The 26,665-nt window shown below is 38.0% G+C and overlaps 1 protein-coding gene and 1 long non-coding RNA gene across 4 annotated transcripts in view; one reads left to right on the forward strand and one right to left on the reverse strand.

The window, feature by feature from the left end:
- The window catches only part of LOC111423548 (dachsous cadherin-related 1), a 186,784-nt gene that overhangs the window by 135,572 nt on the left and 24,547 nt on the right, over positions 1–26,665 (forward strand). The window contains exons 1-3 of one of the 2 annotated variants that reach the window (XM_023056795.2): positions 18,027–18,137; positions 22,130–22,310; positions 22,373–22,861. In XM_023056795.2, coding sequence (XP_022912563.2) covers positions 18,042–18,137; positions 22,130–22,310; positions 22,373–22,861 — 766 coding nt within the window. In that variant the 5' untranslated portion in view covers positions 18,027–18,041. Of the gene's footprint in view, positions 1–18,026; positions 18,138–22,129; positions 22,311–22,372; positions 22,862–26,665 lie in introns of those variants that run through there. The other variant, XM_023056794.2, reaches the window with a different exon arrangement.
- LOC111423552 (uncharacterized) lies at positions 3,619–26,258 on the reverse strand. Of its 2 annotated transcripts, XR_011641863.1 has the most exons (5): positions 25,651–26,258; positions 19,611–19,775; positions 15,453–15,623; positions 4,030–4,502; positions 3,619–3,872 (listed from the first exon to the last, which is right to left on the reverse strand). It is a non-coding gene; the product is annotated as an uncharacterized lncRNA (long non-coding RNA). The 2 variants fall into 2 exon arrangements; XR_011641862.1 differs by lacking the exons at positions 3,619–3,872; positions 4,030–4,502 and adding an exon at positions 14,719–15,397.

Below are 26,665 nucleotides of genomic sequence, written 5' to 3' on the forward strand. Positions count from 1 at the left end.
CCTTCGTTTCGGTAGAAATATTCTCAAACATGTCCGGAACGTAACTCAATTAGCTCACGAATAACCGTTACGAAGGATATATTCATTCTTATTTCTTGTTACAATATATTCATTAAGGATCCGTTTGGAGTGAAAATAAAGGGTGGAGATACCGTGATTAATTGAATCGTAAATGCGCCGAGCGAAAAATAAACGAGGAAATAAGGAAAAAGAAGTGAAGATGAAGTGTGGAAGAAGGGAGGGAAGGTTATCCCGGTAACGGTCATAAAGTAGAACGGGTGACACCGGGTCGTCCCGAGGCAATTATGAATGAACACCTCGGACCGGAGCGGGCCCCATTAGGTGCAGCGCGAAACCATTATCGCAATGGTATTTTAATACTATAATTTATTGTTAATGTTGATTCGCATGCGACTGTGTAATATCGCGGTGAGGTTGGGACCGCTGCCAACCTCACCGGATCTTATTAACCCGGCGAGAGCGTTGCCAAAATATTGCCGAAGCGTCCCCGCGGCCCCGGCACCAGGACCGCATATTATTGCGGTCATAATGTCGTTTTTAATTTTACCGATTAATTTATTACGTTGCCCGTACGATATGATAAATTTTAAACCGGATTATTGCTGCAATAATCCTTACCGCAGCTCCCGAACTCACAAGAACTTCTCCTTGCCTCCCGAGTAACAATTTCAAATTTAGCGTAAACATAACAAATATATAAATAAATTTTTTCGTTCGATTAAGTAACTAATTTCGAAATGAAATAATTTCCGATACTAAGTTCCTAAAATAACATGTTTTAGTGTTAATTTGGTTTGTCAAATTACATACATTCGCCATAAATTTTCAAAGACTAATTACATTCCGACGGTGTAACTTGATGGTAGGTATGCGATGCGTAACTGTAAAAGAAGCGAAGAGACGAACGACCGTGAAACGGTGGGCGACAAATATGCACTGCCACGCCGATTAAGGAACCAATAAACCGGGTTCGTTTTAGGAGCGGTTCCGCTCACTAAATCTCGAGGATACGTCGTTTCATCTCGAGACGTGTGTGACAAAGCGAATTTGGTAGACAATAGGCGATAGGTAAAAATACAGTTACGGGCTTCGCGCGAACAATAACACATCTCGGATCTCTCGCGTCACATCCCACGCCGCAATTTCGTCACGACTATGCATACTACGTACAAGCGAAAAAGAAGAAAGAATCCTCGATTTCCATATGGTTTTACTTACGGTATTACGTAAAAATCCCATATTTAAATCGCGACTATCTCTTTAAACCTGCGAGACCGATCTCGCGGCGAGATAGCGCGCCACTTCGTTAGGAAAAAGAGCGACGTGCGCCAGGAGACAATGGTAATTTATAGGGAGCGCTGCCAGCGGCGGCGGCAACGGCGATAGTGCCGCTCCGCACGTCCGGCCGTTCCACTTTATTGGTCAAACGCCGAAGATTCAAATTTCATCGGTACCGATACCGATACCGCCGCCGGAGAATGTGCGCGATTTCGAACGATAACACCGACGCGACTATGGCGGTAGCGTCTCCTCTTTGCATTTCAAATCACCACCACCACAACTAAACCCAACTGGACAGATTCACAGAATGATAAACTAGAATTTTCTTTTCTATACAGAGAATTTCACTTAAGATTCAATATACTAATATATATTTCCATGGCGTACCTACTTATTTTGTCCCACATAAAATGCAACATGTCAATATAATTTGACATTATAGTAAAACCTCGATATAATAGATTAACACGGTGAAGGCAGTGTTCGTTATAGCTCAATAAGAATATACAATAATCTAATGCTGAATAACAATTAAAACTAGACTAACACTAGCACTAACACTAAACCCGAATGTTTCTAATTCTAGATCTAGTGTTAGTTCTAGTGTTGCATTGACACTATCACTAGAACAAACACAAGACCTAGAACTACAATCATTCGGGTTTAGCCGTCTTGAGAGACTTGCGGCTAAATCCGAATGTTTCTAGATCTAGGTATAGTGTTAGTTCTAGTTTTGCACCAGCACTATCACTAGAACTAATAGGTTTGTTCGAGCAGAGAATTAGGTATTAGTTTGTGACAAATTAGTGCATTCATGAATGCGCATGCGCATTGCGAACTAGTACGATATTTGTCACAGCTCGAACAGTAAAAATATGAAAACATTGTATTAAACATTGTATATGGCCATTGTATTACTTCGTCTGATAGGTTGCTTATAAAATACACTGTTCGCTGGATTACAGTTTGTAGGGAACTTATACTAATATTAAATCTATCAGCTACATCTCGGAAAGAAGCCGTCTAATGACCAGCAAACCACAGAAATACTAATATATGTTGTTTTTCTGTTAATTTTCCATTTCCTCCGGCTTGATAATTATAATACTGGCTGGCTTTAAATCGATTTGCTAGATCTTCAGCAACTACTCTACTAAAACGAAAATGTTCCATAAATTCTGAGTCGCTATACTGTTGTACTGTTATTTCGAAGTACTCTTCATTTTTTGGCCTTATTCGCACTGGTGTATCAAGTAATTCACCTTCTAGGTCATCATCACTTGACTCAAAATTTACTAAAGGCACATCTTCACTTGACGACGAAATATCGGACATGATTATTTATACTCTGATTTATACTAGGTACTTAAGAACGTGTTAACAACAATTACAGATTAATAAAGCGGATATTGTGTTTACAAATATAAATCGATTGTGTCGCCCTCTCGACGTGCTACGTTTATTACCAACAAACTCGCAAAGTATCCACTGCGCATGACAGTACACAATCCGTCAACAATTTTTCGAAAGTCAGCAAATTGTAAAAACTATACCCAACCAGTACCCAACTAATCCTAAATTCTGATCGAACACACGACTGGCAGTCGAAAAAGTCAGAATTCGGGATTTATTTACTGCTCGAACACCGTTACCAGACTGCACATGCGTCTCCCAATTTGCAGATTGGTTTTGCCGCTGCTCGAACAAACCTAATACTAGATCTAGAACCAGAAACATTCAGGTTTAGCCGTCTTAAGAGAGGCATAACTAAACCTGAATGGTCAAGATGAATGGTCAAGAAGATCAAATGTTAGTTCTAGTGACAGTGCTAGGCAGCGATAGTTAGCGTTAGATATCACTGTGTTGCATATTTTTATTGAAATAAAACTAGAACTAACACTAAACCTAGAACTAGAAACATTCAGGTTTAGCCGTCCGTCTTCAGAAACTTTCTAGTTCTAGGTCTAGTGTTAGTTCTAGTTTTGCACTAGCACTATCACTAGAACTAACACAAGACCTAAAACTAGAATCATTCGGGTTTAGCCGTCTTGAGAGACGTGCGGCTAAATCCGAATGTTTCTAGATCTAGGTCTAGTGTTAGTTCCAGCTTTAATTGTTATTCAGCATTAGATTGTTGTTATATTTATATTGACCGAAAAGTAGAACTAACACTAGACCTAGAAACATTCGGGTGTAGCCGTATGTCTCTTAAAATGGTCGAAAACTCAGGGTGGTCATAAGGACGTCACCTTTTCTTGATTTTTGCATAATGTGAAAAGCTCGACGGGCGAAAAAGATCTTTTGCAAATTTACTCACCCCACATCATAATCCTCACAATTTGAAGCAGCAAAAAAGTTAATGTTGCGACGGGATGTTAAGTTTTTGTTTGGTTCTCATGTAGACATCATGTTTCCCTGAATAAAATCGAGGTTCTTCATTAAACACCACCTTAGGCAACTCTAAATTTGAATCCAATCGCAACCTCATCACCCCAAACATAGCTCATGAAGAGTGTAATCACATACTGAATGATCTTGTTCAGAAAATGTTAAGAACAAAATTGAGAAATCTGAAAAAAAAAAGAAAAATGGCATGATTTGACACTGAAGCAATTGCAAAGATGGGAATTGTTGTTCAAGCTTAAAGAAGGTATTGATCTTTTACATAAAATATCCAACATGATATCTCATATTTAACTGGAGAAAAAGATACATAAATTATAACACCTTGAAAATAAAGCGATAACGAGGGCTGTTATAAAGACATCACCTTTTTCTTGTAGATTCTCTTTTCTTCTTCTTGATACTTGCATAATGTCAAAAACTCGACGGGCGAAAAGATCTTCTGCAAATCTACTCACTCCACATCATAATCCTCACAATTTGAAGCAGCAAAAAAAATAATGTTGCGACGCGATGTTTTTGTTTGATTCTCAATTTAAATCCAATCGCAACCTCGTCACCCCAAACGTTGCTGTTGGTCTTGAGAAGATTGCAAAGCTGGCATTTGATACTACAGAATCGATCTTGTGATCTTCTTCTTTCTTATTGGTTGCTATTCTGATCTTTCTGCCAATTACGCATTTCCTATGTCCAATTCTTTGGTAACGATGACTCCAAAACCTACCAAGCAGTAATGAAGAGGTCATCACATACTGATTGGTTTTGTCCAGAAAATGTTGGGGACAACATTGAGAAATCTGCAAAAAAGAAAAATGACTTAATTTGACACTCAAACACTTGCAAATATGGGAATTGATGTCAAAGCTTAAAGAATGTATTGATCTTTTACATAAAAGAATCCAACATATATAAATTACAACACTTTGAAAATAAAGCGATAACGACAATTTTCTTAGCTACTCGTTGATTCCATTGAACCGGGTTCTAATCGCATTTCACATTAGCATTTCAAATTCTCGCACTTATGAGTAATCTAGATTATATGTAAATCTAATAGGTAATGCTTAATCCATCAATTATAACCATTATCTGGAACCGATGTTTTATTATTGTGTTGAGATAACCTTTTTGTTTATGCAGTGTTTAAGCAGCCCACTCCGGCAAGGTAAACAATAATAACGCATCAATTCGATTCGGTGGTTTTCTCAGAGTCGCAGTGAATTGCGAAATTAAGTATTGCATGAAAGGAGTATCGTTAATATTTTTTTTTGTTTTTAATTTGATATTTTAAGGTTAATATTTGAAGTGGTTAGAGATATTGTCGCTGATAAGATTGCTACCAACAAAACAATCAATTACGAAAGATCTACGGGGGACGATTCGAACAGTCACGCTCCAACGACGACGGAAGAAGAAGAAGAAGAAGAAGCGGAAAGGTGTCATTCGGGGCGCGGCATCGTTTCGGCTGACTCACAGTACATAACTAGCAGAAGATATTTTCATAAAAGACCCATCGAGTGTACTTAAGCTAACCATTAGCCACCCGAATTAGCATGGCTAATTCGAACTACCCTCTTCAACTCATACCTTTTTTTTAGTGACCGAGAAACCATCAACTTTTAATGGACGTCGAAAACTTTTTTTGCTATTTTTCACTACTTAAGTGTTGTAACACTTGGAGATCGTACCCCGTTGACACCATCGTTGTTGTTCAGTGAACGAACTCGGTACGCACATTTCTCACAAGACTTGAAAACAAGAATCCAAGCTTAGACCACTGTGACACCGTCGTGTTCTCGGTTGCCTCTCGACTTGTTTTGTCCTCCGAGGTTTGTCCATTAGCTCAAAGCGCTGCTAAGTAACTCACGCGAACCCTGTTTTCTTCTATATATTTAAACCTTACCGACATCTTAACGTCTTATAAAAATCGATTTCCGCTACGTACTCAAACAGAACAAAAAAACAAGATTACAATAAAAATGTTGTTTCGGATGTGTATATTTAATTAAATCGGGTTTTATAGAGATCTGTATCAGGATCGTGAAGCAACGCGCGTCAAAACTCGATCCGAGACCGTTGGAACGGTTGCAAAAACTTCGGTCGCCCTGTTAATTACGAAATAATTCACTTAAGTAGCTTGTAAATCAATCGGCGCGCGGACCACACTGTCCGTGGCATATAAATACGGAACCTGCAGGCGAATCGACCTAGAAGAAAAAGGATGATTTTAAAGAAAATTTCAATTTAAAATTTTGGTACTTAAATAAATTATACGAAACTAAATCGAAAAATTTTTTGAAGTCAAAAAATATATTTTTTAAATAATTTTCCGTAAAGAGAGAAATCGAGGTAATGCCTTGCCCGCAAGCGAGGCTATAAGCCGAGGCGCTACATCAATCTTACTTTGGGTTCAAGGTCATTATTGTAGCGCCTCGCTCGCAAACGACTTCGACTTATATTTTTCTTATTACTAAGTTGGGTTGATCTATAATAATAATAATTAGATAGAAAGCGATCACGATAACGCTTCGACGGCAAACCTTAAATATTTCATGATAACTAAGTCGAGGTCGCTTGCGGCCGACGATCTTTATCTTTAATTTTCTTTGTAGCAACTTTGGTAGTATCAAGAATATAAGCCGTGGTCGTTTGCAACTACATCAATCGTGATTTGTGTTTAGGAGTCATCATTGTAGCACCTCGGTCGCAAGAGTCTTTGTCGTATGTTGGGTTGGGTTGTAAGTGATCTCGGTTTGAGTATTTTCGATCATTTTTTTGTCTCTAACTATCTTCTTTGTAGCAACTCGGTGAGGACAAGAATATAAACTGAGGTTGGTTGGGGCCGAGGCGCTACATCAATCGTTAAAGCACTGGATTAAAGTTACTTTAAGATGATTTTAAGACAGTTTTTAGATTTTCATCTTATATATATTATATTTATATATATTTTCAGCTTATACCGGGAATTTCATAACGTAGTTTTCTAATACGTACATTTAACCTTTCAACTACTTCAATAAAAATTTACAACAATCTAGCACTGAATAATAATTAGAACTAGAACTAGCACTAGACGTAGAATTCTTCAGACATACGGTTAAACCCGATATTTTCTAGTTCTAGGTCTAGTGTTAGTTCTAGTTTTACACTAGCACTATCACTAGAACTAACATAAGACCTAGAAGTAGAAACATTCGGGTTTAGCCGCACGTCTCTCAAGACGGCTAAACCCGAATGATTCTACTTCTAGGTCTAGTGTTAGTTCTAGTGACAGTGCTTGATAGCACTAATTAGCACTGGACTATGTTACATATTTTTATTGAACTAAAACTGGAACTAACACTAGACCTAGAAATAGAAAGTCCCGAGCGTTTCTAGTTCTAGGTCTAGTGTTAGTTCTAGTTTTGCACTGGCACTATCACTAGAACTAACACAAGACGTAGAACTAGAATCATTCGGGTTTAGCCGTCTTGAGAGACGTGCGGCTAAACCCGAATGTTTCTACTTCTAGGTCTAGTGTTAGTTCTAGTGACAGTGCTTGATAGCACTAATTAGCACTGGACTATGTTACATATTTTTATTGAACTAAAACTGGAACTAACACTAGACCTAGAAATAGAAATTCCCGAGCGTTTCTAGTTCTAGGTCTAGTGTTAGTTCTAGTTTTGCACTGGCACTATCACTAGAACTAACACAAGACGTAGAACTAGAATCATTCGGGTTTAACCGTCTTGAGAGACGTGCGGCTAAATCCGAATGTTTCTACTTCTAGGTCTAGTGTTAGTTCTAGTGACAGTGCTAGATAGCACTAGTTAGCACTGGATATCACTATGTTACATATTTTTATTAAACTAAAACTAGAACTAGAATCATTCGGGTTCAGCCGTCTTGAGAGACGTGCGGCTAGTGTTAGTCTAGTTTTATTTGTTATTCAGCTCTAGATTGTTGTATATTTTTATTGAGCTATAACGAGCACTGCGTTCCTCGTATTGATTCGTTATATCGAGGTTTTACTGTAATGTCAAATTATATTGACATGTTGCATTTTATGTGGGACAAAGTAAGTAAGTTTCTATGGAAACATATTTTTGTAATTGCTACTTAAGTAAAATTCACTGTAAATAATAAGTAAAAAATAATTAGTTCTTATTATAGATGAAATTTACATTAAAACGCTTTTTATTTAATTTTAATATCGTGGTATAAAATGCGGAAAAGGTTTGTCAAAATAAATAAGGTTGTAGATTAAGTTGTCTTTCAAACGTTGACTTTTCAAGTTAGTAAATTCTTTGTAAATAGGTGTTCTTAAATGTGGGGTTATTAGAAAATAAGTGTTTCTGGTGGTAAGAGGAAATAATATAATTACTGTTTTCTTAGAAACGGTCAATTAAAGTACGGTCTTTAAATAAACCGTACCGATATTTCCAATTATCCTAATCATCTATTATTGTCTGCGAGTTGGAATACGAGCAAGACAAATTATTTTAAACGGACACCTAATGCTTTCACATGAATAATTTAACCGCGAACGAGATTTACAATTATTTACTTTACTCCGCGTATTTTCTTATCTTGTAATCTCGCGGGACGTGAATTTATCTCCGCCAAAGATTTTTATTAACTTAACGAACGGTGCGTTAATTAGATTTTAATTTCAAATTCCACCGCTATTAGCTAGGCCATTAGTCTCGAGCATTAATAATATTTACAGTTCGCGTTCGCCCCAATGCAAATTTATTCAAAGCCACCATCCGTCAAGCCCGGGCGGCTTTTAATTAACAACAACTTATTGGGACAACTACTCGGACTGAATTATTATTTAGTGGAGCCGAGTCGCGTCGGGATTCGATTCCCATGCGAAATTGATACCATGGCGCGTCGGAAGCCATACATCGCCGTGAAGTGACAATAATTCAGCGCCGTAGTCGAACGTGAAACGATAAAGGTATTGGTTACATCGCAACGTTCAATCATCCGTGCATAAATTAAATCCACAATTTGTCCGTTATCACTTTCCTTAGGTGCTAATAAACAAATTGATTCTCGAAAAAAAAATTTATTTGACTCGGTTATTATTGCATTTAACACTATTGAGTCATGTTCAGTATTTTTTTCTTTCTTCTCTTTACGTTACACTAATTAACCTGGAGGTTGGTCCAAAATAAAACAACGACAGGAATAAAAAAAAAGCAGCTAACGCCGAGGAGCTGAAACCGGTAAATACTCCGATACCGTGCGAAAGGTAGATCAGATATTAGCCGAATAATTTATTTACACGCGGGCGAGTGCTGCTAATTAAAATACATATCAGATATAGCGCATTGTACCGAGGCCCGTTCACGACCGCGATCTCCTATCATCGGTTGTAGGAAAACCCGGTTGCTCCCGCGTCTTCTTCTTCTTCTCCCAAAATAGGAAGCTTCTCACGAGCCGTCACCCGATTTCGTCGGGTTCTAATAAAAATACCGACACTTTCGGTAAGGAAAAGGCACGTTTTCTATCACCACCGATTAGGATCGTCAAGAAATCTTTGAAATCCCTTTGGTATCTGTAAAAGCTAAAACATTTCTTAATTGAATCTAGTCCTCTATTAAATTTTGAGTTATTATTTCGTGAGCTTCCACCAAGTTAGAGAGTTTAAAAACGGACGCTAAACATCCAAAAAAAGGATTAAGAAAAGAAGAACATTCATAGCTTTTTAGAGCCCCCGAAAACAAGTAGAAAACACCGTAATAAAACAACGCGTCGATAATTATGTTATCTCAACGATCTAAACTAAAGATCCCGGCGGTTTGTTGTTGCGTTTCCGCTCTCGCTCAGGTCACGTATGATTTATATTCCTTCTTCAAGTTAGCGTCTAAACGGCCGGTTTTCGACTTTTATAGGCTATTATTCAAGTGACACCGCGTCAGCTCCTAAATAAACAGTACATTGTGTATCTGATGGCTGTCTCCATACAAGCGTCCGATCCCAGACGCTCTAAAGCCTTACTACTACTAACTTCTATTTCTCCTTTATCTTCTTTTATTACTATTGCATTATATGTTTGTTTAAAAACATCTTTATTTTTTATTATAATTCTACGGAATAATTTGGCAATTATTGTAACAATAACAATTAAAACTAGAACTAACACAAGTAGTTCGTAGTTAGTATTAAGGCCCGTTACTACCAAACCAATGCTATCTATCAGTTAAGCTATCTATAAGATACAATTTATCTCGTAGATAACAGGAGCGTCCGTACTACCACCTCCATTTATCTCATAGTTAAGAAATCCTTGAGATAATCAAGAAATCTAGGGATTTTTTGGTCTATTATATTAAATTGACAGCTCTATGTGGTCAAAAGACCTACTATTAGGTATTTTGACGATATTCTAACCTGTTCTAACCTTAAAATTAAAATTTGGAAATGGAGACTGAGAAAATGCGACGAAACACCAATTTCATCAAAGAAGAATCTCGTATTATTGTATGTTAAAATGTGATGGTAAACAATAATGGCACAACTAACATGATGAACGACTGAAGATGCCAATTGTACACTCACTCCTGCAAAATCTGCTATGGTTAGCAACATGTTACCTATTGCATAAAACCGAAGAGTCAGCAACAAACGGTTTGAAGGAGGTACAGCATTATTACTAAAATTTTGATGAATTTTACATTAAATAATAGCAATCAACAAATTACTTACATCATGGATGGAGGTTTTATTACATCTTCTATTTGATTGAAAAGGTGATGAAAACTTTTTTTCGAGAGTCGAAATATCGTCATAAATTCAACATCAGAATGAATATTTAAATGGTCAACTCTACTCCTTATTACCTTTTCGCTTCTTATAGGAAATAATTCATTGATTTCTGCAAAAATTTGTTCTTCATCTCCAATGTCGAAGAAATTATCCATGATGATTTTATCTAATGTTAATTATTAATAGTTTTTTATTTACGTTTATACTACTTTTTTTATTTTAACAGAAATAGTAAAACGCTCGAATTTTATACATCAGTATAAATTCTATTTGAGGTTAGGTATCCGCAGTTATCCCTTAGATAGCAACTTATCCGACACCCAATCCACGGGTTACAGATATTTCAAAAGTTATCCCTTGGATAGCGGTATCTATAAGATAAATACAGTGGTAGTAACCAATTTTTAAGCTATCCGATAGATAACGCTATCAGCGACTTTATCTATAAGTAGTAGTAGTGGGCCTAAGACTGCTATACCCGAATGTTAAAGTAATATTAAATCTAGTCCAGAAAGTTTTGATTTTGAGTTTACCCATGCATCTTCAGACGCAAGAAACCCACAAACATTTAACAACATAGCGAAACAATTCAACATGTCCGTTGCATCAAAAAACTAAATGCATGACAACAGCAAAAGAGTCACTTCGATGTAAGCTGGAAATTAACCAGAACATAATAGAGCAGGACATGACATTCAGTTACTTATGAGTTGAACTATCAAGTTAAGGTAATATTGAAGAGGAAGTATCCCAACATTCAGGAAAACCAGTAAAATCGCAGGCTGCATAAACGATACTTTATGGAAGTACAAACATCTACATATTAATACAAAATCGAGAATATACAAAAGCACAATAAGATGACCTATACGGCTGAAACTAGATCTGACACATCTAAAACAAAACGGATATTGGAAATAACAGAAATGAAGATTCTTCGCGATACGATAGAGAAAGAAGCGAAGAAACGAAGTCTGGAACGACCAAGGAAAAGATTGAACGACAATTTGTGCACAGAATAGAGGCATAATTCTTCATCTGAGTGGAAAAAGAAGAAGAAAAAATTTTACAAACATTAATATTTCTTAGAATCGTTATAATTGCCTATTTAATACATTTAATAAAGATAAAAAATGATTGTGAATTAAACAATAAGTATTTATGGTGCTTGGATTGGTAATTGGCATTGTAGAGGGCGGATCACGCGTTACCCTACCAATTTACATGGTCCGAAATGGTCGAGGCGGTTCACCGGAGGGCCTCGAACGTCGACAATAGCCTGGGCAGGCATAATAGGAACCCTCTTTATCAACATAATTGGGCCTCTTTGTACGGTACACGTCTCATCGCTAATTTGTGCCAAACCACTTCCTTCTCTTTCTTTGCGTACCCACCGCAAGAATCGTTTTCGGTGGAATGAAAGTTGAGTGGGGTTGTTTGTTCTTTTCTATAGAATCCAACATATTTATTTGGTTTTACTTATTTTTTAGTATTTCTACGTTGGTATGTTAATAAAAACAAGTTAAAAATAAGAAACTTGTGTCTTGTTTCGTTTTTTCTTTGAATTGATATATAAAGAACAGTGTTTTTGTAAGCACCTTTCCTGTACTGTGAGTACATACCACGACTGTGAAGGAGTATTAAATCGTCGTGAAGCGCTATTCCGTACGGGAGTAAAACGAATTGCGAAGGGAGAAGTAGATTCTTAACAGTTGCTTGGCGTCGTCCATTTAATTTAGAAGGGCCTCAAGGAGAACTCGGTCCGAAGGAACAATAAAAACCGAGACAGCGCTGTCCGAAGTGAACCGGTGCAGACGGAGGCCGTTAGTTTTAGTAATGGACAACCGAAGTAGGGTTGGAGATATATTAGCAGAAAGTGATGTGTCCCGTGGCCCACACGGTCGCTATCCTGATGCCATCTCGCGGCCGGTCAGCGCCCTCTAAAGATTTCATGGACACAATTCTAATTGACAGGGCGGCATTTTTGAATTAATCTAACTCTAACCGTATCTACTAATTCAATTAGGCTATCTAAAGGAGCCGGTTCCGAAACTTTTCTTTGCTTCTCTCTGTTCCCCCTTCAACTCGCTCTCGGCCATTCTTCTCCCTCTTTTTCGTTCGTCGGAGCCCGCGATACGTTAATTAATAAATATACATGAAGTTTATTATGACAACTCTTTTAACGGCATGCCGTATAATCGATGCGACCGGAGTGTGAAATAATATTAACCGGTTCTTTTCGAGGCGTGACGGAGAAGGAGACCTTTTCCGAAATCTCTCTCGCTTCCACTCGACACGAACTGAAAAATTTCTCCCGTTCTGATTGATAAATCAAAGGGCGCTCGCGTACCTTATTCAATTTTGTGGCCGCGGAAAAATTTACGGTCACATTTGTTAAGAGGGAGGGCGGTGCCTGGCCGTTACAGGTTATTGTTTCGATTGCGAAATGTCACCTCTGAAACGCCCACGGAATAGCTACAAGAATAGCGACACCTAGATTTTCTTTCTTGACAAAAACAACAAAAATAAAAATCTTGGTGGAGGCGTTTCTAACAATTTCAATCAATTAATCAACATCTTTTTGTGTTTAAAAGTACAAAGTGTAAACATCGGTGGTGTGAGAATCTTCTTTGGAAGGCAAAGAAGTTGGAGACTGAAAGTTCTTGTTCTTTGGTTCGATCGAGCGCCTTACCACGGGGTAATTGTTATGTGTCATAAAAACCTGCATGGACATGTTTGTCTTCGGCGCGGCGGCAGCGCATCGGCGGTAATTGCGTAAACTAGCCGCGCGAATTCGCCGCAAATGACTTAATCCGCGTTCCCTTCCAGGAAGATAACAGCACGACCGGCAATACCGGCCGCTCTAATTGGCAGGCCGCTCCTTTTGTTCGCCCTTAATAACTTTCGGTCGTCGATATTTCGTGCGGACGCGTAATTGCGTCCTGGAAAGGCAATTACTACACTGTACCACCTAAAATTTAACGTTACATCCCGAACTACAACATAATAAAATCAGATTTCTAAAAAAAATCATATACAGGAGGATGTTCATTTGTAAACTCAATCACCTCAAAACACGGATATAAATAATATTTTTTTTGTATTCCATGACAGGTTGTAATCCTTTAATCTTCATAAAAAATCGTTTGAAATTAGTCCAAACATGACCTATTTTAGAATTTTTTTTATAAAATCAAGATGGTCGAAAACAAATGATTCGTAAATATTATGATAGATAATTAAAAAACGTGTAAAATGAGTCCAAACTCGATATATCTAGGAATTATAACGACGAAGATAGCTTTATTTTTATAAAAGCAAGATGGCCGAAAACAAAACACTAAAAAATGGTGACTTCATGCTTTTAAAAATGAATTCGATGATAGATATAAAGTGTAATACATCAAATTAGATTAAAATTTTCTGATAATCACGACAATCTTATTAACTTTGCTTTTTTTGAATAAGAATTTGTTTTGAATTGTCGATTAGACGCTTCATCATTACATTTCTAGAAAAGATTTAACCAACCTAACCTAACCTGTAAGAAAAATAATCCAAGTCTCATAGATTCTCATGGTCTAAATAATATCCAGATATATTTTTGCTATCCTGAAAAGCTTTCTAGGTTGTATTCGAATGAGTTAAAAGTACTTCTACAGGTTTGTGGTTTAGTGAGTAGGGTTCTCTTGATTTGGAGGTAAATGCCAAAATTTTGGACAAGTTGGAAACGTGAAATCAGCTTAACAATATCTCCGCATTAATTTTGCGTTGCGACGAATAAAAAGCAATCTAACTGTATCTCTTGGAGGATGTTACATTACTCAAGCAGAATCAATATAACATAAACTGAATTGTTATGGCATCATGTTAGACAGAAACTCTGAGCTGTTTATGTTATGACCCACTCTGAGTAAGTTTATCTTTTTTATTTTTGAGATATTCATTAAATATTTTTGTTATAAATCTTGAAATGAGGTGGGAAGTTTTCATATCGACAAACAACTCATTTACTGGAAGTGGTAATTTATAGTGGATTAGAACAAGATTCTTTCATGTGTTTTTGCCATATTAATGCATTTCGTTTCCTGCTTACAAAACGAGTCGACCGATTCATAACGTGCTCCACATGGAAGATTATCTTAAGCCGACGACGATGCCATCGTATTTATTACGCGTTACTTACCGGGTCGAAATCTTAAAGACTTAAAGTACTGAAACTCGAGAGAGGTGTTTGAGAAAATCCCTCTTGTAATTACAAGGAATATTTCACAGATTAGAGAATCGTTAAGCCGTTTTAAATTAATTAATTTAGGTGAGTACAAAGAGATTTTGAGGTCGTGAAAAGTATTTTTTTTTTTTGCTGTAAATGGGGGCGATTTTAAATACAATTGACGGTAAAAGTAGTTGGTCCGGTCACGAGACCGAGCGAGAATTCCCGTATAATCAATTCGTTCGATGTACGATCGACCAGACCGGGAATTATTACATCTTTGTAGGAAGCGTGTGAAACGGCTGTCGACGGGGCGCGACGTAGATGGCGCAGCTCGCGCGCGTATCCGCTCTGTTTGCAAATCCGGTATCTCGGGATCTCTATGGGGGATTTGAATACGATTTTGGTACATGTAAAACGGGCGCGTATGCAGATGGCCGGCCATTACCATCGTTTACCATAATGTTTGTAATATTGTCGCGCGACGGCGAACAATGGTAGGTGTTGCTCTCTACGTTCGAAAACCTCGCCGACGTTTTCCCTTTTCGTCGTTTTGGGTAACGCCCTCCGCGGCTCCGGACCGAATAATGATTGAAGACCCAGTCTTCTTCCTCCGTCCAGCTCAACCCACCGTAATACCTCCGTTACAAACCAAATTCTATACGGGGTTCGGCTTTATACGGGCACGAGGAATTCAACAACATTTCTATATGATGCCCACTTTGAAAGTTTTAATTTAATAAAAATAATAACAACATCGGCAACTAATACTTACTTAAAGAGCTGTTGAAAGTTGTACCAAGTCTTTGTAGACTTCGGACATCGCGATTTTAGTACAATACAGAATCTTAATCTCGACATTGCAGCGTAGTAAAATACTGGATTCCAGCATCAAGAGTCATCTTCAATAAATCCAAATTCCATAAAAGTAGAATCTCACAATTACCTGAAAATAGAATATATCATATATACAATGCTAGTGTCACTTCTAGTTATTTATTAGTTAGTTATTCAGCGTTGATTGTTGTATATTATTCGTTGAAGTAAAACTAGAACTAACACTGGACCTGGAACTAGTAACAATCTGGTTTCGTGCTCTTGAGAGACGTGCGGCTAAACCCGAATGTTTCTAGTTTTAGGTCTAATATTAGTTCTAAAACTAAAACTTATAGAGATAGTGTTAGCTTTAGTTTTAGTTGTTCAGCAAATATCTGAGCTTAGAAAGCAAAGGATTTAAATTAATTTGGATAAAGTGATGTATAAACGCATATTCTGTAAGGATAAATAATATCAGATATCAATAAAAATCTACTTATATTAAAATCACTAAGAATAAAGTACTTAACTTCATTAACGCTTCAAAACGTATTTTTTGTGTTTATAACTTAATAATAACTAACAAAACCCATTTAATTTAAATAAATTAATTCCATAGACACAAACATAAATCACCCCAACAATAACATAACCTCAAATGTCAAAAATCTATCTTAAATTAAAACGTGAAAACAAAACATATTTAAAATTTAATTTATTAATTAAATCTTTAATTAACTTTAATAAAACGAATTAAAATTGTTTATTGATATAAATTGCGATAAAATCACTTAATAAATAATTTTCACCAAAGAAAATTTTTTATTTGATGTTGGTAGACTTGACATTTGTCGAACTAACTTCAAGTTTGAAATGTCAAAATTTATTTAACCGTGATTTAACCTCAAATGTATTGAAATTTATTGAAGCTAAAAAGTGAGGCGTAAACGAAGAAAGTGATGTAAGGTAAAAGCTATGAATTCTAGTTAGTGTTAGTTCTAGTTTTACACAATCACTAGAGCTAACACAACACCTAGAACTAGAATCATTCGGGTTTAGCCGTCTTGAGAGATGTGCGGCTAAACCCAAATGATTCTAGTTCTAGTGTTCTAGTTTTACACAAGCCCTGTTGCTAGAACTAACATTATACCTAGAACTAGAATCATTTGGGTTTAGCAGTCTTGAGAGACGTTCGGCTAAACCTAAATAATATGTAGTGAAATTAATATCGGGTATAGCAGCCAAAGCGCTGAATTAAAAGAAAACTATCCTTTTATAACGTTAAGCTTTCGGTCTTTATTTAGGCCTTCATCAGAACATTACATCTACAATAAATCAAAAAATGAACAATAATAACAAAATAGACGCAATAAAACTTACGGACAGAGCGCCAAAAAAAGTGAGGTTAAGAGCATGTCAACGGTTGAAGACCGCTGAACAACCAGCAAACGGCCTGGAAAAACAGGTGACGGGGGCGTCAAGGAACCACCAAAAGGCACGAGGCAGGCGAAAACCAAACCAAAGAGCAGGAGAAAACCAAAAAACTCCAAGAGCCAACGAGATGCACAACACGCTAAAAAGACTTTTTAATGTCTAAATAAATAAATAACCCTAAATAAAGACCGAAAGCTTAACGTTATAAAAGGATAGTTTTCTTTTAATTCAGCGCTTTGGCTGCTATACCCGATATTAATTTCACTACAATTAGTTAACAAGTACAGCCGGTACTTCTACCGGTACTCTACCTAAATAATATGGTTTATTAAACATAAATTATTATTATTTATTTTATTAAACATAAATGTTTAATAAACTTTCATAAATGTTTTAAAGCATAAACTTTCTAGTTTTGGGTCTAGTGTTAGTCTAGTGTTCTGGGTAGTGTTAGACCGAATAATGATTGAAGACCCAGTCTTCTTCCTTCGTCCAGCTCAACCCACCGTAATACCTCCGTTACAAACCAAATTCTATACGGGGTTCGGCTTTATACGGACACAAAGAATTCAACAACATTTCTATATGATGCCGACTTTGAAAGTTTTAATTTAATAAAAATAATAATGAAAGAGGTGAAATTTTCATAATATAATAATAATCGATTACTCGCTGACGGCGCGGAATAACGATTGGCGTTGTTTTGGTGGCGTTTCAGCGCCGACGCCCGCGGATCTCGAGAGGCGCGATAAAAGTGGCGGAGCGCACGTCGGCGGCAAACCGCCATCCGCCGGCGGCGAGTATTGTAATAACGCTAATAAGTGGCCGATTACAAGAAGTTTGCGATCGTGCCAGCCGATCGGGTCGTGTCGAGAGGCGAACCTCGTCCGTTCGTCGTCGTCTTCGGGGACGTCAGGTAGCAGTGAAAACGACGAACGGTGGTAGTGCGCGGGGTGTGTCCGCACGGTAGCAGCCCTTAGGCGACAAAAGCGGGGCAACACTTTTATGCAAAACCCCACACGCGCCGCGATCAACTGATTTTCTCCGCGCAATTTTGTTTTAACTTACAGATTTTAATTTTAACAAATAGAAACGAATACTAACACAGGAAGAAATGATCGATCGGCTCGGGGCATTCTTCGAAAAGATTTTTTTTCGAAACCGTGCAATTAAAAGCTCGTTAAAAAACAGATACGAGCGCTTAGCTTGCGTAAGTCACTCCTGGCTATGAATATTCATTTGTGTCGTTTCCCCCCGCGCGCACCCCTCGTCCCGAAAAAAAGCATAAAGACCTATCGAACGCCGACCGTCGGACACTTCTGTAAGAAAGCGACGACGATGATTTATGGTTCCCGGACGGATCGCGGTTGTAATTCGAAAACGAGGTTTTCCGCTTTCTCCGTGATGGAACAAATTAGCCGGTTACCGGTCGCGGCCATTAGTGCCCCGTTAATATCTTTGCGACTACCGCAAGAGTGGCGCGCGTACGAGATTTATAAGCGACCGCGATGACCGTACATTTGTATTAGAAGAAGGGCGGGAGTTGGTTTTTTTATGGTACGCGACGAAAGCTCCGGGGGTCATAAATCCGGTCGGTAAACGCTTGTAGCCGCCCGGTCCGATATATGCGCGGCGTTTACATTTCGCACATTTAATAATTCACCGGGTCGCGGTGATAGATATACGCGAGGACGTTGCTTGATACACGGTCCTTGTTCGTTGCGAACCCGTTGGCTTGGCTCTCGGTTCCTTAATTTTAATGCCCCGCAGATAACCAACAAAAAAAAAAACCAGCAGCCATACTCACCAAGTATAGGTGTCTACAGATACATACGAGTTCTACCCGAGACTTACGGTTGCTTTTATTCCATTTTGATGTATTGCAATATATTATCTATCGATGATCGCGTTTTATTTTCTTTATATGATATATAAAATATCATTTCCGTTTACATACTACGAGTTATGTTATATTTTTTACAAAATCAAGATAGCTGAAAAGAAATGATTCGGAAATATTATTATAGATAATTAAAAAACGTATTAAATGAGTCCAAACTCGATATATCTACGTATTATACTACACCTAAGATATTGTTATTTTTATAAAAGCAAGATGGCCGAAAACAAAACACTAAAAAATGGCGACATTTATGCTTTTAAAAATTAATTTAATGATGGGTATAAGGTGCGATACATCAAATTGGGTTAAAATTTTCTGATCTTTGCAAAAATCTTATTAGATTTACCATTTTTGAACGAGGATTCGTTTTTGAATTAGTTATTTGTCAATGAATTCTGGATGAGATGCGATAGAAGCTGCATTTGAATCACGATAGATGAAATATTGCTGAGAATACCAGAGTTTCTCCGCTTTATGGTTTCGATATAACTTTAAGCATCAGGTTAAATTTGGGAACATATCTTTAGCCACTTAATTACACTGGCTCTACTCCAGTTTGCTTCTACATTATTATCTTACTTTTCCACATTACTTTCCCGGAATAATTGAGCTAACCTTATTTCCTCACGGTATAATTGAAGTTTGAATAGAAAACTAACCTTACATAACATTCTTTCCCGAGATGATGGACATTTGTAAACAAAACTAACCTTATCTAACCCATGTAAAGGTAGATACAAAAACTTAAATCAACTTCAGAAGTTGGCAACTAATACTTACTTAAGAAGTTGTTGAAAGTTGTGAAAAGTCTTTGTAGACTTCTGCCATCGCGATTTTAGTACAATACAGTATCTTAATCTCCACATCGAAGTAAAATATTGGATTACATCATCAAGATTCATCTTCAATAAATCCAAATTCCATAAATGTGAATGCCGCAATTATCTGAAAATAGAATATATCATATATATAATGCTAGTGTCAGTTCTAGTTTTAGTCATTCAGCGTTGATTGTTGTATATTATTCATTGAACTAAAACTAGAACTAACACTAGACCTAGAACTAGAAAGTTTCGAGTCCAACCCAACCCAACTCGACTGTTTCTAGTTCTAGGTCCAGTGTTAGTTCTTGTTTTACACGAGCACTGTTGCCAGAACTAACACTATACCTAGAACTAGAATCATTTGGGGTTAGCCGTCTTGAGAGACGTTCGGCTAAACCCGAATGATTCTAGTTCTAGGTCTTCTGTTAGTTCTAGTGATAGTCGTGGTGCAAAATTAGAACTAACACTAGACCTAGAACTAGAAATATTCGGGTTTAGCCGCACGTCTGTCAAGACGGCTAAATACGAATGATTCTAGTTCTAGTGATAGTGGTAGTGCAAAACTAGAACTAACACTAGATCGAGAACTAGAAATATTCGGTTTTAGCCGCACGTCTGTCAAGACGGCTAAACCCGAATGATTCTAGTTCTAGGTCTTGTGTTAATTCTAGTGATAGTGCATAACTATAACTAACACTAGATCGAGAACTAGAAACATTCGGTTTTAGCCGCACGTCTGTCAAGACGGCTAAATACGAATGATTCTAGTTCTAGGTCTATTGTTAGTTCTGGTGATAGTGGTAGTGCAAAACTAGAACTAACACTAGATCGAGAACTAGAAATATTCGGTTTTAGCCGCACGTCTGTCAAGACGGCTAAACCCGAATGATTCTAGTTCTAGGTCTTGTGTTAATTCTAGTGATAGTGCAAAACTAGAACTAACACTAGACCTAGAACTAGAAAGTTTCGGGTTTAGCTGTCTTAAGAGACACACGGCTAAACCCAAATGTTTCTATTTCTAGGTCAAGTATTAGTTCTAGTACTAGTGCTAACTCTAGTTTTAAACAGTTTAAAGTGCAAATTAAAAATTATCGATATAACGGTCTTTCGGCTATAACACTTCCTTCCCCGAAGTTATATCGAGCTTTTACTGTGTATTGGAGAAAGAATCATGAAAGAATGATAATGGTAAGAACATAGCGTATGAAAGGATAAAATTCGAATTCTTTCATAAATAGATAACATCAATACGGGAGAAGAATTGTAAAAGACGGAGGTCTTTCGGTAGTGATTTGGGTTGCTTTTATGGCCCATAATAGGGTGAAATTAACATCCACCGGTGCACATAATTACCGCGGCGTGTAATTTAGAAATTTCGAGAGTCGTAAATATCCGCTACACGGGTAATTTTGCCGGCGCTCCTTCGAAAGTGAAGCCCTAATCCTTTTATAGGATGGAAATATTTCCGCGCGGTCTTCGGTTTCTCTTTTCTTCGTAGTGGAGAAGAAGATCGCTCAACGACACTCCGAGGACCGCGCTCGCGCGATCTAAGCGAAGGTGTAAACGAAACCGACCGGTCCGGAGACTTCGGGGAACAAATCTCACCCGTTTTAATCTTGTGTTCTTCACACAAATAATCTATCAAAGTCCCTGGACGAGGCGAGCGCATAGGTGTTCGCCAGGACATGAGTGATGGGCACGGGACGCGGTGGACCTAAGGTGGGATGTTCGTCATTAACGCCGGCTCGTCGATGACTAAAAGAGACGGAGAAGGAAAAACGAACTGTCCGCGGATGAAGGGAAAGAGCAAATTGAGACGAGAACGAGAGAGAGATCCGATTGTACCGGGGATCGTTAGCAAATGAGCAAGATGGATCCCGCGTAATTATTACTTTAAATAAGGACGGAATGTGAGTACTAGAAGAAGATCGAAAAGCCGCGATGGAAAACAACAACCGGTGTAATTATACACCACAATGTAATGTGCGTGCGGTGTAAAAAACGCGGTGATTAATCGTTTACACCAAATACAATCAACTTAAACACACGTTCCCGTGGCAATTCCACAAACTCTCCAGATCTCCTTACCTCCGTTCCGTTCGTTCTCGGATGAGGATGAAAAATGGCGCTAACAACAAATGGCGATTTGTCGGACCACCCTTTCTCTACGATCCATTCCGCCTGCTTCTTTCATTCCTTTTAGCTTAGATCGTAAATAAGACCAAGCCGCTCCCGCCGCCGCCGTTCGCCTGCTTTATCGCTAAACGGTTTCGATTCGAGGCGAAAAAACCTTCTCTTCGCGGTCCCTAAACAATACGCCGTACATCTTTGCCTTACAAGGAATGCCGTACATTCTGGAATTTATTAAGTAATCTCTCCTGTGATTACTTCTTATTTAACTTATAGTTTTCTTCAACATTTTTTTTATCTTATTCTCATTAATTATTTATTACTAATTTTGCATTTATTTTTCAGGTTTCAGCCACGGATCCAGATTGCGGAGTAAACGCGATGGTGAATTACACTTTAGGAGATGGTTTTGGAAAGTTAAAAGAATTCGAAGTTAAATCGGGATCCGGAGAAGTTTGTATCACGTCAAGCTTAGATTACGAAACAAGAAATGTTTATGAATTTCCTGTCATAGCTACAGATCGAGGTATTTATTAATTAATTTAATTTAGTTAAATTAATAATAAATTAATTTTTGTTTCAATTTAGGTGGACTTAGTACAACAGCAATGATAAAGATCCAAATAACAGACGTAAACGATAACCGTCCTAATTTCTATCCAAGAGAATACAACGTTTCTTTACGTGAAGGTGACACATCTTCGAATTCTCCAAAAACTCCCGTTGTTATCGTCGCTGCAACGGATGCTGATTCTGGAAAATTCGGCCAATTAACTTACGGGATAGTAGCCGGAAATGGAGCTGGTTTATTTAAAATTGATAAGAACACCGGGGAAATTTCAATAAATCGTCCGAATCTTTTATCGACTCGAACGCAACGTTATCATCGTTTGAATATCTCTGCAACGGACGGTGGTGGACTGCAGTCTTCGTCGGACGCGGAAGTCTTCATCAGTGTCATAGATGCGACACAACGACCCCCCATCTTCGAACACCCGAGATACACGTATTCCGTGAAGGAGGACGTGAGGCGAGATACGATTGTCGGTTCCGTTAAGGCGTCTGTCACCGAAATAGGTAAAGTAGATGGCGCGATTGCGCTGCGCCCAGAGTTCGGTATTAGGAAACTCCAAGAAAGTCTCGAAAGAATTCAAAGAATCGCGTGTTAAATCAACAACAAAGAATCGACCTTCGTTTTTAAACCAACATCATTTTATTGCCCGTCAGGCAATAAACGGACATCACGCACGCGAAATTATCTAATGTGTTTAGTTTTAATGGCTTTATTACTTAATTAAATATGAACGGAACTAGAATGATGTTATTTCCAATTCAAAGATATTTAAAGTTTAAATGTTGATTCTGGAACGTGCGCATAAATTGGCGGCAAAAGGGGGCACCCGCCGTATTAATATGTAAATATAGTTCGCGCTCGCGGTACTCTCCAATAATAAAAACATCTATACGTCTCGGCCAATTAGTGCGCTCGTATTCCGTCGGGCGTCTCTGCCAGGCTCACACACACACACCAGCTTACGGCGAAGAACGTTCGTGTCCGGTCGATATAAATATTTTTCGCCTCCCCGCTGCCCGAAGAAGTCCTTGGTTTGATTCGACAATGCGGAACACCGGTAGCAACGCTACCTGTCGACAATCTTACCGAACTATTTAGATTTTTTATTTTCTTACTCTTGATTTTCGGTTTCTTTTGTACCCAAATATTAAATCTAACTTATTTTTTTACAAAAAAAAAAAATGCAACCCTAGATTCCATTAATTTTTCTTTCTTTTTAAGCAATTTTGAAAAATTGTTTTGTCAAGATCCGCTATTGTGAGTTAAACATGCAAGTAGCAAGTAGTTTTCTGCAAACAGTATCTGGACTTCTATTAACAATATTTAATCTACCCTTAGCTGCATGTGATTTTCTGCCAGTACTATAAAGTCTTCTGTTAACAGTAAGCAGCCTTCTGCGTACTGCGTCAGCAGTGTTTAGTCTTTTGCCAACAGATAATGCTGTCTTCTATCAACATTATCTACTTCTACAAGCAGTCTTATGATGACCATATTTAGACTTCTGTTAGCAGTATTTTGTTTTTTGCCAACTATGTTTGATCTTCCATCAACATTAATCCTCTGCAAGCAGGTTTAGTGTTAGTACTGGTTTTAGTTCAACAATCTAGCGCTGAATTACAATTAAAACTAGAACTAACACTAGACCTAGAACGTGCGTCTGAGGGCGCACGGCTAAACCCGAAACTTTCTAGTTCTAGGTCTAGTGTTAGTTCTAGTTTTAGTATTACCACTAACACTAAACATAAACTAGAAACATTCGGGTTTAGCCGTCTTAATAGACGTAGGGCTACACCCGAATGGTTCTAGTTTCAGGTCTGGTGTTAAGTTTCGGGTTTAGCAGTACGTCTCTTAAGACGGCCAACCCCAAATGATTCTAGTTCTGGTATTAGTATTTTTAGGTTAGTACTAATTACAATTAAAGCTAGAACTAATAGTAGACCTAGAACTAGCAGTATCTAGCCTTATGTTAGCAATAATTGGACTTCTGCCACCAGTATTTCGTCTTCTATCAACATTATCTACTTCTGCAAGCAGTCTTATGTTGGTCATATTTAGACTTCTGCCAGCAGTATTTTGTGTTCTGCCAAAAATATTTAATCTTGTATCAGCACTAACTTTAAAACCAAAGGCACCAAGCAAGATTTTGATTGCTAGAATTGGCATGGTACTTATCACAGTAGATACATATCACAATCCTACAAGACTTGTTACAATTTCACTACGTTAGTATTGCTTAGTAGTTTAGTACCCGTTTTTTTAACTTAATAATATATTAAGTTGTGTCACAATAAGATTTAAACGGTTCTATTTAACGATGAGATTCCTTTCAAGATATAAAATTGTGCGCATCGTAAACAGTTTACGTTAATCGAGTAATTTTATAACTTTGCCTATATTAAGTTATAAACGACACGTTGAAGATGAGGACGATGACGGTGAGTGCGGTAATGATTGTCGATGGTAATAAAATATTGAATGTTTTCGATGCGTGATAATCCCTCTCGATGCGACGGATCAGGCGAGTAACCCGGAATCTCTTTGTTAGTTTATACGCCCATTGTGTGGCATTTATATATTTCTATAAACAACGCGATACGATCGCCGAAGTCAGGTTTTCAGGCGGCCGGCGCCATTATTGTGCAACCGAGAGAGAGTCCATTCGGTTGTAAATTAAATAAAATACGCGAGATCGCAGATAATTAAACGGAATAACTCAAACAATGACAATAGGTTTTCTATTGGGGCGGCCCGTAATATGCATATATTTCAGTTCACCTGTACGCCGAATGGAGGCGTTCCGGCGCTGCTGCCACTATTGCCTAACGACGCTTGGTTATAAATTAACTTGTACCCATTGTATTTCACTCAGTAGCCGGACCACGGGATCACGGAACCACGAACGATCGTGCATAATAATTTATGAATATGTTATCGACGATTAACGCTTCTTTTTCGAAAATCGAAACCGAATTTATAAGAGTTCGGCGCGAATGTATTATCAATTAAAATAAAATATTGATGTCCCATTATTGCGGGGCGCAGTCGTATTTGTTCGAAGCGGCGCAATAAATGAAACCGCCGCGAACAATGGAACGCACGGGCGGACGCGAACGATGGACAAGACAATAGTTACCGGGGAACCCCGCATTTTACCCTCTTCGAAGACTTGTTTAGAAAACGCCCTACTCTCTCACAGCAACGAATTTCCATTAAAACGCTACGCTGTGTATTGTCGCCAAATAAACGATTCATATGGTTAATTGTACAGGGTGTATAAAAAAAATGTACTCACACTTCGAATGACGTGAAAAACATTATTTTGAAGATAGAGTAAAATGGCTTCGAATACAGAAATTGATGACCATAATTGTCCAGTCATATGTCATTATGAATATCGTGACATTGTCTTTTAATTTCCAATTTCAATGCATGAATTATTCTTGGTTTGGTGCGATAAACTTTATCTTTGAGATATCGCCACAAAAAGAAATCCATCTGCGGATATTCCACACCACACTATTACTCCTGGTAAGTTTACATAATGTTCAAGTATTACATGAGGATTTAGAGGACTCCAGTAGGTGCAATTGCCTCATCGCTCCACACAATTTTGTGTGGAAACCACGCATCTTCTCCACATTTTGCCAGGTACCATTTAATCCGGTCGTTTGACGCTATCTTTTGAGCAATTTGTCGAAGAGATTTCTGTGGTGATCGAAGGAGTGCTCCCCTTTTCCAGGGCTCGTGATCGTCCAGAACATTTCTTGTTGACGTTCTGCTTCCAATTTGTCTCTGATACGAGCAATGGTCCGTCGCGTTGGTTTGTCCAATAACATTTCAGAACAAACGTCCTCTCTTTCAAACTAAGTTGATTTCCTACCATGCCGTGATTAATTAATTCCACCTGCAATACAAAAAAGGCAGTATGTTAGTGACAATTAAAGTGTGAGTACATTTTTTTGAGACACCTGTATTTTTGTGACTTTTTAAAATTTTCAAATCAACACAATCGAATTGAGTAACCCGAGTACCTAACTAATACGAACACGGAATCAAGCATAAAATTTTTATAGCACCTCCTAATCAAATGCCGCCCGCCATAAACAGCGTATAAATCTCCGGCGACAACAGATCAATTTATACCGAGCCAATCTGGCGGGGCGACGAAGTGCCATTATTTACGAATGCATCTGATAAGTGCAGGGCCGGACGGGCGTAATGGCCCGTGAGCCCGCAAAAACGCCGAGGATATTATTTATGCGAATCGGTCTTCACGGGCCGTGTGCATTGATAATGAACCCGGACCG

This window comes from Onthophagus taurus, chromosome 11 (genome assembly GCF_036711975.1).
Source record: "Onthophagus taurus isolate NC chromosome 11, IU_Otau_3.0, whole genome shotgun sequence".
NCBI lineage: Eukaryota > Metazoa > Arthropoda > Insecta > Coleoptera > Scarabaeidae > Onthophagus > Onthophagus taurus.